Raw genomic sequence first — 17,712 nt, 5'->3', positions numbered from 1 at the left:
ATGAGGCTCCCCCATCTTATGCTTAGTGGGTTAAGAGGATAAATGCCGATCTTAAATTACAGAAACTGGTTGATGCACTTAGAGGGCATCCAGATAGGTTAAATAACATATGGGAGAGGTGGCTTGCAATGCCAGATGTTGTAGATGCAGATTTATTTCCTTGGGTTTGCTGTCTGATAATGTTTGTATTTGCTAGGAATGTATGCTGATGTTTTTCCCTTTATTTTTGCAACATTTCACCTGTTGTTTTTAAGGTATTTACAGTTAGTGCCCGTTTCAACTTGTGACGTGTCTGCGAGACGCGGCGTCACGTCCTGGGCTGCGGATACGCAGATGAATCCCATCAGCCGTGCATGGGATTCTCAGCCTCCCACACCATTTCGGATGGTAATGTCGGCCGAATCGCTACCGCAAGTGATTCGGCCGGCAGCTCCATTCTACCCTATGGCAGAGTTTCCCTGCGCGATTTGCCTGCAGGGAAACTCTGCGGATTCGGTGGAAACGGGCCCTTATTCATATATAAGTCTATCTTATCTTTGAAGAGATAAACATTCTTGTGTCAAGCAACTGTGCTTACCTAAACTGTGCCTGTTTTTTCTTTTTTTTGCAGTATGTTTTATGGCTGCTAAAGACAGAAAGTGTATTGCCTGCTGCCAAATGTTTTGTTTATATATGCAGGGCTGTGGAGTCAGAGAAATTTTGGGTACCCGGAGTCAGAGATTTCATGAACTGAGGAGTCGGGAGTCGGATGATTTTGTATAAAATCCACAGCCCAGGTAAGTACTAGACTAAGGAGTCGGAGTCGCAGCCATTTTGGGTACCTGGAGTCGGAAGTTTCATAAACTGAGGAGTCAGAAGATTTTTGTACCGACTCCACAGCCTTGTATATATGCACTTTTACTTTAATAAACTTGTTTGATTTATTAAAAAAACAACCCCCCCTCCCCCCCAGGAATCAGTATATGTTGTTGTCCACCATAGCTTGTCTGGGTGGACTAGTATTTTAAACTGCTCGTATTCCCTAAACACTAAGCCAAGAAAGCCAAAGGTCTGAATAAATACATCATAAGATTTACCTTACCTGGAGGCTATGCTCAGGCTGTAGAAAAAGAAGTCAATGCAGCGGTGTCACTATAGGGGTGTGATCCCTGCAGCATCAGGTGCACAGGGCTGTGGGTGCCTCAGTTACTTACCTTATGCTGATACAGGAGTCCTCCCTCCGGATTAGGTGTTGTTTTGGCCACACTTGTCATAGGTGGGGGATCATTAAGGCCACACTTGTAATTTAAACCATGACAAATGGGTTCCGATGATGTGGGGGTTACCACGGAGGAGAGGGTTATGAAGGTTGGGGTAGGCATCAAAGTTTTATGGGGGAGGGGCATGATTTCCAGTTACACCCCTTCATTCACTGCTTCTTAAAGGCTTCCAACACATTGCCAAATTCCAGTGGCAAGCATGAAGCATAACTGAGCTATCACACAGAGGTTTCTATAACATAGAGGTACATGTGCATATTGTAAGTGCAATACTGACCCATCTATAAGCACATCCATACACAGATTTCTCTCATCATGAAACACCAGTGTAGATCGATAATGCCTTCATTACAAGTGCCTTTAATTCCCAAGAGACTTTGTGTACATCATTTTGGGGTACATGATTGTTCCAGTGACCAAATCAAACTGTAAAACAGACTACAAAAAGGTGATTTAACCCCTTCCATGCTTTGCTCTGCACTGCAGGCACCTGCAGCAGTTAAGTGGTTAAATGAAAAGGGGACAATCTTTAATAGCACAAACATTATTGCAGGAGGGGCTGTTCCCTGTATCACAGTCTCTCAGACCCCTGCAGCTGTATATAGCTTTATATATATATACTTTATTTATATATTTGGGTACGTCCACCTTGGGAAATAATACTGCTTATTTTTGGAGTGGGATATACAAGCTCCTCGCCTCCATTGTTTAGTGGCTTTAGATTCCAGTGGGTGACAGAGGGCGCTTTCCAGCTACAGTTCTGTCCCTGACTGTTGAATAGTGGTCTGGTTCCAGGTCTTTGCTCAGGTGACATCACTAGCTCTCCTCCTCTCTCAGGGCGGATGGTAAGAACTTATACTGTTGTTGTCGGATTTGGGCTAGCTTCTTGCGAGCCTCCTCCAGCTCTCTCTCCTTCTTCAGCATTTCCTCTTGAGCTGCAATTATCTGTGGGAAAAGATCAGATATTTCTGCAATACAGGCCTATCCATATTTCAATGTGGAAATCAAGCAGCATGCAGACACAAAAGAGTGAAACATACCAAGGGCGTAGCAATGGGGATAGCAGCCATAGCGTTGCTATGGGACCCCGCGGCAGCCCTACGTCACAGGGGGCCCGCAGCTGAGAAGACTTTTTTTGTTTACTTTTTTTTTTTATGCCGCCGGCCAGGGCTCCCCTCCCTCACCTCGGCGCCCCCCCCCCCCCCCCCCCTGCCTCACCTAGGGTCTACCCTCCTTTTACCAGCGGCGGAAGGTGCAGCATATACAGGAAGCTCCGGCAGGGTAATCAGCCGCTAGAAGTTCAGCTGCCTCCGGGCTACGCTGTCTCCGCTGTATTGCTGCTCGCACCGCTTCCTGGTTTATTGCGAGCAGCAATACAGAGAGGAGACACCGTAGCCCGGGAGGCAGCTGGACCTCTAGTGGCTGATTACCCCGCCGGAGCTTCCTGTATATGCAGCTCTCTCTTGCCGCTGATGGAAGGAGGGGGGACCCCAGGTGAGGCAGGGGGGATAGGAGTCGGGCCCCTACCCCACTAACTACTCGGCTACCTACCCTCCCACCCGGCTACCTAACTGCCCACCCTGCCACCTAACTGCCTACCCTGCCACCCGGCTACCTAACTGCCTACCCTGCCACCCGGCTACCTAACTGCCTACCCTGCCACCCAGCTACCCATCTGCCTACCCTGCCACCCAGCTACCTAGCTGTCCACCTGCTACCTATCTGCCTACCCTGCCACCTAACTGCCCACCCGGCTACCTAACTGCCCACCCGGCTACCTAACTGCCCACCCGGCTACCTAACTGCCCACCCGGCTACCTAACTGCCCACCCGGCTACCTAACTGCCCACCCTCCCACCTGGATACCTAACTGCCCACCCTCCCACCTGGATACCTAACTGCCCACCCTGCCACCCAGCTACCTAGCTGCCCACCTGGCTACCTATCTGCCTTCCCTGCCACCCAGCTACCTAACTGCCCACCCGGCTACCTAACTGCCCACCCTGCCACCCAGCTACCTAACTGTCTACCCTGCCACCCAGCTACCTAACTGCCTACCCTGCCACCCAGCTACCTATCTGCCCACCCTGCTACTTATCTGCCTACCCTGCCACCCAGCTACCTAACTGCCCACCCAGCTACCTACCTGCCCACCCTGCCACCCAGCTACCTAACTGCCCACCTGGTTACCTAACTGCCCACCCTGCCACCCAGCTACCTAACTTCCCACCCGGCTACCTAAATGCCCACCCTTCTACCTAACTTCTCACCTGGCTACCTAACTGCCTACCCTCCCACCAGTCTACCTATCTGCCTACCCTCCCACCCAGCTACCTAACTGCCTACCCAGTGCAGTGCCTGCGCCGCAAATAGTGTGCCAGCCTGCCCAACCACCCTCCCTCCAAGTAATTAATGTTAGCCCACTATAGACCTAACTACATATACTGCATTTTGTGGGGAAATCTGGCGACAATCTGATTGCATTTTGTGGGGAAATTTGGCGACAATCTGGTTGCATTTTGTTGGGAAATCTGCCGCCAATCTGGTTGCATTTTGTTGGGAAATCTGCCGCCAATCTGGTTCCATATTGTAGGGAAATCTGCCAACAATCTGGTTGCATTTTGTGGGGAAATCTGCCAAAAATCGGGTTGCTTATTGTAGGGAAATCTGCAGACAATCTGGTTGCATTTTGTGGGGAAATCAGATTTCCCCACAAAATGTTTGGGTGGGAGGTCCGAGGTCCGTGGGGTTGGAAGGTGGATGGGGGGGCCCATAATTTTTTTTTGCTATGGGACCCAGTCATTTCTAGCTATGCCCCTGAAACATACAATAAAATGTACTAAAGTATGTGGACAGTCACATTCAAGGAAGAGTACACTGCTTTTATCTGGCCAGGCAGAAATACTATAGCCTATTAGTAGATATCGATTCCCGGGATAGTATCTTGAAAACCTCTATGCTTGCATAACTTGCTGTATAAACCAGATTCCTGTATGAATCCTCTCTAAAAGGAACAAGTCAGAGGATCAACCTCTAGATCCAACTGAGGTCTACTCTGGGCATAGACGAGTCGACCCGGCGGCTCAATTAGCCGCCGGATCGACTCCCAATGCATCCCCGTACGTCCCTGCGGGTGGCCGGGTTTCGATTCCCGCTCGTCCCCGCGGGCGCTCCTTATCTTCCGCTCGATTCCCTGCTATTGTCCGCCCGCGGGGATCGAGTGGGGAATCGATCCGGCGGGTCATCGGACCTGTCAGATATTATCAATCGAGCCATCAGCTGCTCGATTGATAAGGCGGTGTCCACCCATCTATGCCCAGCACCGTAATTATCTTTCGCTCCCTAAATTGCCTGGCGATTTTGTAGTAGAGCAGATTAGCTTAAAAAAAAAAAAAAAAAAAAGGAAATTTTGTTATAAAAAAAATACATACAGATTAGTTAATTGGCCTTAGAATAAGATACACACACTACACAATACATACATATGCCTATGGTAGGGATTAGACTGTGATCCCTTCTGAGAGACAGTTAGGTGACAAGTTGTGAAAGATTTGTTTTCAAATGAAAATGTGTTTTTTCCATTTAGGGGTTAAAAACGCATGTGTTTCTGTGCGTTTGTATGCGCTAAGAAAGTGCACCCATTCACTTGCATTGATGTGCGCTTTACAGCTCAACGCACAGAAATGCATGCAACACTATGTTTTTGTAATGCAGCTCAGTGCAGCGCATAGATGTGAACCAGGAACATTAATAACATGGGAAAATCAATACCTTGCAGAACGCACAGTACAATGCGCTGTGAAAAGCACACAAAAAACAGGTGAATAATCCAGGGCTGTAGACGACACTTTGTCTGCAGTCGGACGTGAGTCAGACTGTAGCACAAGACTCTCTGATAACTAATTAGAAGCTATAAAACTCTTTTAGAACAAGGAAACACATTAAGTGCAGATTACAGATTAAGAAAGTCAATAGTTTATGATATGAGCTTTAAATCATTATAAATGGTCTTATTCACCTGAGACAAATACATATTTTCTATATAATAATGTTCTTGTCCCTGCATCCTCCTGTGTCCGCCGTGCATGGCACAAGGACGTACTTCAGGCAGTGGTCATGGACGGGCGTGGGTCATGGCCATGTGTTGGTGTGGCTCGCTGTCCTGCGCGCGTTGTTGGGGAGGGAGTGGCCATGCACTCGTTATTTAAAGGGAAGAGTTTAGCTTAAAGGGGCACTACAGCCATAAATTAGTTTTCTCCTATGTTGCTGTCACTTACAGTAGGCAGTAGAATCCGACAGAAGTGACAGGTTTTGGACTAGTCCATCTCTTCATCTCTTCATAGGGGATTCTCAGCAAGGCTTTTATTCTTTATAAAGATATTCCCTAAAAAGGATTTAAACAATGATGCTGGCCAGCTTCCCTGCTCACTTCACAATTTTTTAGCAGTTGGACAGAGCAACTGTCATTCACTAAGTGCTTTTGAAAATAAATATATCCCTGAGAATCCCCTATAAAGAGATGGACTAGTCCAAAACCTGTCACTTCTGTCAGATTCTACTGCCTACTGTAAGTGACAGCAACATAGGAGAAAACTAATTTATGGCTCATTTTACTCTGGAAAAAATTGTACTTCTTATTTGTATATGATTGCACATCTTTTAAATTTTACAGTTTTTCGCTTAAGTGCCCCTTTAAACCACAAAAAAGTAAGCCACTCTAACTTCCACCCAATAATTATTAAAAGAGAAGGTCCGAGGAAAATAAAAAACAAAACAAAAAGATTTACTTACCCCGGGCTTTCTCCAGCCCCTGCCAGCCGTCCTCGCCGCAGCTCTGCTCCCAGCCGGTGGCTCGGGGTCCCCTATGTTGCAGATACCAACTTTGCCAGGTCGGCATCTACTGGGCTGAGCACTGCTCGTGATCGTGCTGACGTGGTCTGGAGTGTTATTGTGCCTGCGAAGAACACTCCAGACCATGTGAGTTCAATAGTGAGCAGTGCTCACGCAGGAACAGTAGGTGCCAGTTGGCATCTGTAACAGAGCCACCGTCTGGAAGTGAAGCTGCGGCAAGGGACATATCAGTTGCCAGGGGATGGAGAAAGCCCAGGTAAGTAGTTTTTTTTGTTGTTTACACTTTCCTCGGACCTTCTCAAACTCAGTATTGGTTGGGTAGTTAGAGTGGCATCATTTTTATATATATTTGGTGAATAGATATTTTATAATGATTTACAGCTCCTATCATGAACTATTGACTTGTTTTAATACAGTACCCTGCACTTAGATGTGTTTCCTTGTAGAAGAGTTTTATAGCTTCTAATTAATTATCAGAGTCTTGTGCTATAATCTGCCTCAAGTCCGACTGCAGACAAAGTGTCATCTACAGCCCTGGATTATTCACCCTTACAGTGAGAAAGAAAAGAACACAGACTAGATCTATATAGAACTGGGACCAGAGGCGGACATTAGCCAGCGCAGCTGCACAGGGGCACCACATCAAGGGCCTAATGATCCTCTAGGCTCTTCTCCATGTATTTCTCGCTGTACCCCATGAGTGGCTCAGTCATATACAAGTATACAATGTGTACTACATTAATGTAGTACCTACAGAATGTGACCTAGGTTCATGTATGTTTATGTTATCAACATTATTTAGATCCAACCATGATCTGTTATGCCCATGTCACTCACATGGGGCCCCATCATTTTTCCTGCAAAGGGGACCACTGTTTGCTTTCTCCGCCACTCACTGGGACTGTATATACACGTTTACCAACACCTCACATCTGTCCCTTTAATAAATAAGAGTAATATATGCTTATATTAAGAACTTTAAATAAATATATTTAAACCACCCCTAAGAGGCAGTCACATGAACACTCCTGCTTGCCGGCCCCAGACAACCATATCACATAGAAGTACCTTATCAGTCAGGCATTCCCCATACCACCAGCTCTGTCAGGTTTAACGGGACATGACATAGTGCTTATCCACAGCTAATGGAGGCAGTGCTCGAGGGTCTTTTTTGCATTGTAAAATATGTAAGATCAACATTGGGGAAATCTTGTATTCATTTTTCCCTCATCCCTCTGTGCATGAGGGGATGGTCTTTCAGGTGTTGGGAGTGATTCTCCTCAGCACTCCAAAACGATGCTAGTACTGCTGGCGAGAAGCCAAATGAATATAGCAGTCCTTGTGCAAGACTTCCAAATCAGTTACAGATATAGTGAGATGTCAGGTCACCAGGATCTTCTAACATGGTGCTGGTATCGAACAGGAGGAAATTGATACTGGCCACAACGCATTACAAAGAAAATGAGGATGGTATGGCCCTTTCATACATCTAAAGTACTGTACTATGTTACAGACACAAATATTTTATAACTGGCTCTCCTAGTGTTCTACTTTAAGGGCAGTATAGTTTTGTGCCAAACCATCAGCTTGAGGCCTCTTGCACACTGCACGCGATTCCGATTCAGATTCCGCTTTTTAATCAGTTTTTACATCAGATTCAGATTCCGATTTGCAGTGTGCAGGGAGCAAACTGCAAATCAGAATCTGAATCGGAAGTAAAAACTGATTAAAAAGCGGAATCTGAATCTGAATCGCGTGCAGTGTGCAAGAGGCCTGAAGCAAACTATAGGGTTGAAGTGGAATTCCAGACCCAAATTCATTAAGTTTCAGATTTTGTAGCTTCCAAAGTGCAGATCAGTTAAAATTGTAAAAAAAATTATTGGTGCATGTTGCCAGTAAAGGGAATCTTAATTTCCTGTACTCAGGCACGCCACAGAAAGTGAGTGGAATCTTCAGCAATCAAAAGCTGATACAGGTTTTAACCTTTCCATACACTATCCAAAGCCAAGATAAACGCTTTAGCAGCAGTATCACTTTATTGGTGGAAGACCGTGTATGTCTGTTTTCCTGTGAGCTAAATTCCCTACAAAGTATTCTCTATGTGTTTCTCTGTACTTATGTTTCTACTGAGAGTGCTCCAAGTGTCTGTAGTGTGAGCATGTAACTTTAATGATCTCACTCCAGTGATGCAGCAGAGGAACTGACTTATTATCTCCTTAGGTGCCAAAATCTCCTGATAGCTAGCTGCATTGACTCTGCCCTTGATAAAACACAGTGGACCAACACCAGCAGCTGACATGGCACCCCAGACCATCACTGACTGTGGGTACTTGACACTGGACTTCAGGCATTTTGGCATTTCCCTCTCCAAAGTCTTCCTCCAGACTCTGGCACCTTGATTTCCGAATGACATGTAAAAGTTGCTTTCATCCGAAAAAAGTACTTTGTACCACTGAGCAACAGTCCAGTGCTGCTTCTCTGTAGCCCAGGTCAGGCGTTTCTGCCGCTGTTTTTGGTTTAAAAGTGGGTTCATGCTTCCATCTGCTGAAAAGCTTTATGGAGATGAAGATTTCATTTTTCAGCATGACCTGGCACCTGCTCACAGTGCCAAAACCATTGGTAAATGGTTTACTGACCATGGTATTACTGTGCTCAATTGGCCTGCCAACTCTCCTGACCTGAACCCCATAGAGAATCTGTGGGATATTGTGAAGAGAAAGTTGAGAGACGCAAGACCCAACACTCTGGATGAGCTTAAGGCCGCTATTGAAGCATCCTGGGCCTCCATAACACCTGAGCAGTGCCACAGGCTGATTGCCTCCATGCCACGCCGCATTGAAGCAGTAATTTCTGCAAAAGGATTCCCGACCAAGTATTGAGTGCATAACTGAACATAATTATTTGAAGGTTGACTTTTTTTGTTTTAAAAACACTTTTCTTTTATTGGTCGGATGAAATATGCTAATTTTTTGAGATAGGAAATTTGGGTTTTAAGAAAAACAATAAAAGGCTTGAACTACTTCAGTTGTGTGTAATGAATCTAAAATATATGAAAGTCTAATGTTTATCAGTACATTACAGAAAATAATGAACTTTATCACAATATGCTAATTTTTTGAGAAGATCCTGTATATGTAATAGCAAAGTAAACTGAATGAAGACCCTTTAAATAGATGAACATGCAAAAGAATGGGCACCATTCAAAGCATGCTTTATTAAATCACAGAAGTTGCTGCCATTACAATTTTATAGTTGTAATTAAATGACTCACATGGGTGTACTACTACTACTACTACTTTGAATGGATACTTTGGTAATCCCTCGTATTACATAGAAGTGGTAAGATTACGGTATGACAGTCTAGACTGGTTAAAAAAGGATCAACTTCTATGAATTGGTCGATCATATCTGCTTGAGTTGTTTTCAAAACTTGTTTCTATACCAAATTGGAAATTTTACACATATTTTAAATATTTATCATACAATCAGTGTTACCGTAATTTGACAACACTTTCAGGAGACATACAGTATAAGGAGTCACTGTTAGTATAGGTTTTGAACTGGTACATTTACACTGACAAACTACTAACCTGTGCAATTCCACCCACAAACTTTGTCTTCACCACCACATCATCCTCCTCGGCTTTACTGAAGGCAGCTTTCTGGGCGGCTCTGACCAGATTATCGGAGGCCCGTTTGACAGCATTGCCGGCGGCCTGTGTGACAGAAGTACAGCAAGGGCAGAAAGAAGAAAATAAGAAAGAAAGCAGGTACGGGAAGAAAGCAGAGGGGAGTGGAGGATAAAATTGAGAAAAATAATCTTCAGCAAATGTAAAAAAACAAGAAATCAAAGTGAAAATGAGAGCATGAATGTGACACCCCAATTCCATTGTGAGCTTTGCTGTCTTCATCTGACATACAATATATGTTATGCAACCAGTGCTCAATCAATTAGCATTCTTAATATTTATAATGCTGCTATTAAAAGGGGGAAAGCAGCTATGCACGTCTTGTGTGTCATACTGCCCATCCCATGTAATTTTCAGCACACTACCTGAAGTCTTCTCATGGCTTCCGAGTCTTGGTCAGCTTTCACTTTGCAGGCGACCAGAAGTTGGGCAGTAGATGCTGCTACTTGCTTGGCAGAGGAGATGAGTTTCTCCTCACTGGCGTGGCCCTGCACTGAGGCGTTGGCCGATTCGCACAAGTTGCTGGTTGCTGCAGCCACCATTCTGGCCTAAAAGAAGTCAAGAGTGGCCAAATGACCAGAAACACAAAAAATGTTGTCTCCAGGAAAATTAGACTGCAAAGAGTGTAGTAACTAGTGCAGTGCCATTGCATCTCTAAAAGGTTAGAAGAGACTGGGGTGCAAGATTATTTCCTATGTTACTCATGTTCTATATCACAAAGCTTACAATCTAAATTGGATACTCCGGGTATGACGAGCAAAGGGACATCTTCACCTGGCTTTGGCAGGTGTGCAATTGGTTGTGCCTTTTCTGTAAGCATTGATATCTAGTATCGGTGTGCTTCAAATGCTGGGAGTAGCAATAAGAAGGATGGTAGATTAATTTAGCAAGCCAATGCATAGGGTAGTTAATGGTAGTAAGTAAAATGGGCAGCAGTAGCTAAAATTGCTGTTACATTAGTTAAGGTTATGAGTGTGAAATATTTAGAAAGTGTTGTGTAAAGAATGGGGAGGTAATGGACAAGGTCATGTATCTGAGTCTTCTATAAAGGGACCAAGGATAGGAAGAAAACTTAATGAAGGAACTATTTAAGAAGAAAATGACTTACAGCCGAAATTAGGCCTTGGGACCACTGACCATCATCTGCTGCATTAGCGGCAATTGCTCCAACCTACAACAGAGCGGTTGGGGAAAAAAAGAGAGTTAAAATGTAATTTCATAAAATGATTTAACATTAATAAAATTACGACAATATCATTGGAGACTTCTATACACAAAAGAAAATGGTAATGTCTGTATGAAGAAATCTGTTATTACCTAGAGGAGGTATATTATGGCCAGCAAGGTGGCACAGTGGATAGTACTCTCACCTTGCAGCACCAAGTGCCAGGTTCAAAACTGCAGATTTGTATGTTGTACCTGTGTTTGTGTGGGTTTGCTCCACGCACTGATTTCTTACCACATCCCAAAAACTTAAAGATAAATTAGTTTCCCACCCCACCAAAAAAATGGCTTTCTAGATTATATTTGGGAGATTAGACTGACTATGGTAAGGATTAGTTTGGGAGCTCCTCTAAGGGAGAGTTAGAGAAATGGGCAGGGACTCTAAAGTGCTGCTAAATGTGCCAACACTATATAAATACACAGTAACAATAACATGTGTAGAATAGTTCCCAGTAGTTCTCCTAACACAAGCATATCTGAGTCCAGTTCTAACCCATCCACTTTCATCCAACTGACACTCCGATTAATCCCTTCATTACCTTTGCACCCCTTGCACATCCTATCCAATAACTCTAATTGTGATCTAGTCCTAAGCATAACCCATTCCCTGCCTGGCACCTAACACTAATCATTACCTTTCACCTACAAATAACTTAACCTCCACCCTTGTAATAAAGCCCAGACTAGATATAGTTCAGTGGTGCTCAACCTTTTTTGGCCCGAGGGCCGAACTTCAAATCAAGAAAAATCTCGAGGGCCGGAACACATGCATACAAAATTTCGATGTAAAACGTTTAACGTTTTTCTAGTAACAGTTAACATGGTGTTGAAAATGGAAAGAAAACGACAATATAAGAATTGTTGTACTCACCATTTGAAGCACATTTTCTTAATGAGAAGTTTGTGGCTGTTTGGGTGTATGCACAGGGCAGATTAATGCAGCAATGGTATCAGAGTGGCCTGTAGTGTGCTGGCTGAGGAGGCTGTCAGCTCTGTGTGGGGCTGAGGAGGCTGTCAGCTCTGTGTGGGGCTGAGGAGGCTGTCAGCTCTGTGTGGGGATGAGAAGACCGTCAGCTCTGTGTGGGGCTGAGAAGGCTGTCAGCTCTGTGTGGGGCTGAGAAGGCTGTCAGCTCTGTGTGGGGCTGAGAAGGCTGTCAGCTCTGTGTGGGGCTGAGGAGGCTGTCAGCTCTGTGTGGGGCTGAGGGGGCTGTCAGCTCTGTGTGGGGCTGAGGGGGCTGCCAGCTCTGTGTGGGGCTGAGGGGGCTGCCAGCTCTGTGTGGGGCTGAGGGGGCTGCCAGCTCTGTGTGGGGCTGAGAGGGCTGCCAGCTCTGTGTGGGGCTGAGGGGGCTGCCAGCTCTGTGTGGGGTTGAGGGGGCTGCCAGCTCTGTGTGGGGCTGAGGGGGCTGTCAGCTCTGTGTGGGGCTGAGGGGGCTGCCAGCTCTGTGTGGGGCTGAGGGGGCTGCCAGCTCTGTGTGGGGCTGAGGGGGCTGCCAGCTCTGTGTGGGGCTGAGGGGGCTGCCAGCTCTGTGTGGGGCTGAGGGGGCTGCCAGCTCTGTGTGGGGCTGAGGGGGCTGCCAGCTCTGTGTGGGGCTGAGGGGGCTGCCAGCTCTGTGTGGGGCTGAGGGGGCTGCCAGTGTGGGGCTGAGGGGGCTGCCAGTGTGGGGCTGAGGGGGCTGTCAGCTCTGTGTGGGGCTGAGGGGGCTGCCAGCTCTGTGTGGGGCTGAGGGGGCTGCCAGCTCTGTGTGGGGCTGAGGGGGCTGCCAGCTCTGTGTGGGGCTGAGGGGGCTGCCAGCTCTGTGTGGGGCTGAGGGGGATGCCAGCTCTGTGTGGGGCTGAGGGGGCTGCCAGCTCTGTGTGGGGCTGAGGGGGCTGCCAGCTCTGTGTGGGGCTGCCAGCTCTGTGTGGGGCTGAGGGGGCTGCCAGCTCTGTGTGGGGCTGAGGGGGCTGCCAGTGAGGGGCTGAGGGGGCTGCCAGCTCTGTGTGGGGCTGAGGGGGCTGCCAGCTCTGTGTGGGGCTGAGGGGGCTGCCAGCTCTGTGTGGGGCTGAGGGGGCTTCCAGCTCTGTGTGGGGCTGAGGGGGCTGCCAGCTCTGTGTGGGGCTGAGGGGGCTGTCGGCTCTGTGTGGGGCTGACACAGCGTGTCCCATTGTCTGCCCACGATGTCTGCCTGCGGAGGAGGAGAGGATCGGGTGGTATTGCGTAGTATGCCACTCGCGGGACGCGCATACACCAGCGTGTGCTTGTATTCAGCCCCGGGTAGTGCTGGGATAGTTAGAAAGCCTCGCTCATTGGTTACTGCAGGAACCTTCCTCCAATAGGAACTAGGCTGATTCCTATTGGAGGAAGGTTCCTGCAGTAACCAATGAGCGAGGCTTTCTGACTCTCCCAGCACTACCCGGTGCTGAATACAAGCACATGCTGGTGTATGCGCGTCCCGCCGAGTGCCATACTACGCAATACCACCCGATCCTCTCCCCCTCCGCAGGCAGACACCGCGCGGGCCACAGAAACTGGCTTCGCGGGCCACAAATGGCCCGCGGGCCGTAGGTTGGGCACGGCTGATATAGTTCATGACCTCTAAAGGCCCATACACACGGCATACAAATGTCTTTACAGACACGTGTTGAGCGATGGTTTGTGCATGTGTACGCTGCAAAAGACAAAGACTGTCAGCGGACTGTCTGCAGACACAGCCATGTTTGAGCGATTCAACTGGTGAATTGCTTGTGACTTTTGTCTCACAAGCCGTCGCTTAGTCTGTTTGTGTCCTGTTGTGTGTACGAAAGTCTTCTACAGACAGCATAGTACTACTACTATACGTAGTCTATGGCAGACAGCTTCCGTCGGGTCTTCACTCTTTCTGTTGTCACGTGTGTACAACTGTCATGAACTCGAATTGTCGCTGCCATAAATCTGCTGTTGTCTCTTGTCTGTTTGTTGTTGCCTCACAACTACAGACAAATGTATGCCGTGTGTATGGGCCTTAAGAATCCACCTGTACCAGAGGTGTAGCATCATCTATGTGCTTTTACAGGTTGTACATAATTCAGCACGCAAACTTTGGAAAGTGCCGGGAACCTGATTTTTGAAAAATTACCGAAAAACATCTTTCCTTTAATACATGTAAAGATCACACTATACACACACTACACACTAAAAGCAGGTTTCCCAGTAAATTTACCATTATAAATGTATTTACTTTAGTGAAATGTCGTCAGGCAATACACCAATAACACAGATAATCCTCCCTCCTTCATTAGATATAGCTGTGAACTGTAGATGGACAAGTGGTAATGATACAAGTCGATAGGAGATAATTCCCTCTCATGAGAAACCAATATGAAACATTACAAGGAAACCTAGACATGGACAGGAAATATATTCTCATGAAGCTTGTACAGAGTACACTGTTACTACAACAACCCTATAGTTGACGTTGTTCTGGCATTTAGCACCACTTTAGATGTGTGTATTTGTTTACTGTAATGCCCCTGCTATCTTTCCTGCATACATCTGCAAGTCTTTCAACTACAGGTAGTATTTCATATTAGTGCCAGAGCTAAACAGCTATTCAAAGTCACTGCCAGCTAGGGATTTCCCTGGTATGCGGCCTAGGCTTGTCATGTAACCATTCACTGGACATTCTCCAACTGAGGATAAAGATGTGGGTTACTAAATACTAAGAAGGGATTAACCCACTTCAGACTCCAGCAGAAGTAATGACAAGGTCAAAGGGGAAGCCATTTCTGCACCTTATCAAATCTCATATTGTCATTCCACTGCTGCCAAACACTCCTGCTGCTGACTTTACACTGGCAAAGGGATGCAATGTGTACATCAGTAAGTACTGCTTGGCATGAATGACAGGATGGAGAGAGGACAATAAACTATCACATATATTATACCAATAATACTTCATGACAGACAGCATGATGCTACATGACAGACCATTCTTGCTAGGGTTAGCACAAACCGCACAATGCTACAAATAAAGTATTTTTCATTTTCTCGGTTTTTACTTCAAATGTAGTTTTTTTTTTCTTAATACTCCAGCACTTTATTGGCTGCTTGAAACGAAAATAGGCAAACTAATACTTTCTCTTTATAAAATCAATCTTACTACTTGTTGTATTCACTTCCTATGTCGTGGAATCCTGAAAACTTCACACTGCTATTCTCTTTGTGAAACCTAATATTAATCTTCTGTTTCTCAAGGATATAAAACAAAGGTCAATGAATCAATCAAGTTTCCTTAAGCTCCTTATTAATCCACAGTTATGCTCATCTACACAGAAATACAATACTTATCTGGACATGAATCTTACCAACATTGCTCGAAGGAGACCAGAGGGCATTGTTACTAGGACAATACATTAATTGTCATTATGGATATAGTCAACTTATGTTTATTGCAAAAACATACATAAAGAGAGATAACTATGCACAAGACTAACATTTTCAATTAAGAGCAGTAAATAAAATTAATGGAAGTGGAAAATGTTATGCCATAATTCTCTCTGCATCACAAAATAGTGTCATACACTCTTGCCTATAGTGCACTTTTGCCTAGAATAGAAGATCAAATTTCCACCAAGACTATCAGCATGGAGGTTCAAATCTCAGATGGGTCTCTATCAGCATTGAGGTTTAAATCTCGACCAGGTCTTTATCAGCATGGAGGATCAAGTCTCAGCCAGGACATTATTATCATGGAGTCCTAATTAGCATGTGTTCTAGGCAATATGGATTTCTAACGCATCCCCAAAGACATACTGGCAAGCACATTTTTTCTACCTTAAATTGCCCTTAGAACTAGGGAGGGGCATTAGGTTACAAATAGGTATGGTTTAGATTGTGAACTCTTCTGGGTATAAATCTATTGACCATCTGAACCATTCTGTAGGTTAACTATACAATGTAAACAAGGGTCCTGCTGCACAATCCAGCTTCCTTTGAGCATTAAATGATTCAGCTATAAGATCGCCTAACACAAATCTGTATTAACTCCCTAAATTACTAGCTTGTCCAGACCGAGGTGGCAAAGCAGACACAAACCTCTTAACTCCCTCATTTCATCCATTCTTTACAAACGTACATAAGCATTTATCAGAAAACAATATTTCTGTCATGTCCACATGAATTTTCAGGAATCAGGAGTGCATGCTCCCACTTCCTGCTAACCGGCAATCAGGGCTTGCAAATACACCAAGTCACTTGGTTCCTTTCCAATATTAAACGGAACCTGAGGGAAAAGTTCGGTAATATAGAGGCTGCCATATTTATTTCCTTTTAACCAATGCACATTAAAGGGAACCTAAACTGAGAAGGATATGGATTTTTCCTTTTAAAATAATACCAGTTGACTGACTCTCCTGCTGATCCTGTGTCTCTAATACTTTCAGTCACAGCCCCTGAACAAGCATGCAGATCAGGTGCTCTGACTGAAGTCAGACTGGCTTAGCTGCAGGCTTGTTTCAGGTGTGTGATTCAGCCACTACTGCAATAAAAGAGATCAGCAAGACTGACAAGCAACTGGTATTGTTTAAAAGGAAACATCCATATCCCTCTCAGTTTAGGTTCCCTTTAACCAATGAACAAGCATGCATTAGGTGCTCTGACTCAAGTCTGACTGGATTAACTACATACTTGGTTCGGGTGGATGATTCAAGCACTACTGATACTAGCAGATCAACAGCACTGCCAGGCAACTAATATTGTATAAAAGGAAAGAAATATGACAGCATCAATATTACTCTCACTTTAATGAAAATCAGACCGTGTTTTAGGAAGCATAATATAGTTTCATAATTATTATTTTTTTTGTAACCAGTTCAACGATCGTGTCATATCTGACTGTACAACCAATTTTGTATTAGCCAATAAAGCAAATGGTATTACAGATCTGCTCTATGTAACTGAGCTCCAGGTTACCAAAAGCAACAACATTTCTTCAGTGTTCTGGAGGACTACAAACTGGAACTTCGGCAAGGAGTCTGCAAAGAGTAATATCAGCCGTGCATGATCAACCAACTGTCTGGTAGCGTCAACCATATGATATGAAAACAGCAACTCTCACCATCATAGTAGGCAAGAACAAGTCAGGATTATAAGATATAGGTTGTCCACTACATATATTTTATAGGTAAAAACCTTTCCTCTCTACATCCTCTGACTTACTGGAGACAGCACAACCACATCCTTAAAAAGTAACTGTCGCGCATAAAAAAAAAATAAAAATCAATTCTTTATTTTTATCTGGTAAACAAGTAATAAGGATGCTAACCAGACAAGCAAAAAGATAAAATCTCTATTACTTTTCTTGCTGATAAATGATCATTACCCATTTTACCTGACTCGTATTTGGTACACACAAAGGAAGTTTCAAGGCATGCTGGGTTGTCCTTTTTTGCTTCTGTACTTCCCCTCCGACTTAACTAATGCAGCCTGATTGGCGGAAGCCTCTTTCGCTCTTGTTTTCCCCTTCCAGACCTCTGGTCCTCTCTGATTGACCAATATTTCTCATGCTGAGACAATGCTCTTTCTATAGTGAAAGGTGGGCAAATCAGGTAGAGGAGACTAATGGGAGGAAATTATATCAGGATTGGCTTCAAAATAAAATGGGAAAGGCTAAGAAGGATTTTCTCTTTTTTTACTGTAGAAAAATCATACAAAATCTGGACAATGCAATACA

General features: G+C 45.0%; 1 protein-coding gene across 2 annotated transcripts in view; it reads right to left on the bottom strand.

Moving 5' to 3' along the window:
* Positions 1 to 1,599: 1,599 nt before the first annotated feature.
* TLN2 (talin 2) overlaps positions 1,600 to 17,712 on the bottom strand; it is a 273,188-nt gene continuing 257,075 nt past the window's right edge. For both annotated transcript variants that reach the window (XM_068275770.1, XM_068275771.1), the window contains 4 exons: positions 10,908 to 10,970; positions 10,165 to 10,347; positions 9,701 to 9,826; positions 1,600 to 2,204 (listed from right to left, as the gene is read on the bottom strand). In XM_068275770.1, coding sequence (XP_068131871.1) covers positions 2,076 to 2,204; positions 9,701 to 9,826; positions 10,165 to 10,347; positions 10,908 to 10,970 — 501 coding nt within the window. In that variant the 3' untranslated portion in view covers positions 1,600 to 2,075. The remainder of the gene's footprint in view (positions 2,205 to 9,700; positions 9,827 to 10,164; positions 10,348 to 10,907; positions 10,971 to 17,712) is intronic.

Source organism: Hyperolius riggenbachi, chromosome 3, assembly GCF_040937935.1.
Source record: "Hyperolius riggenbachi isolate aHypRig1 chromosome 3, aHypRig1.pri, whole genome shotgun sequence".
NCBI lineage: Eukaryota > Metazoa > Chordata > Amphibia > Anura > Hyperoliidae > Hyperolius > Hyperolius riggenbachi.
This window is presented reverse-complemented; position numbering and strand designations above follow the sequence as displayed.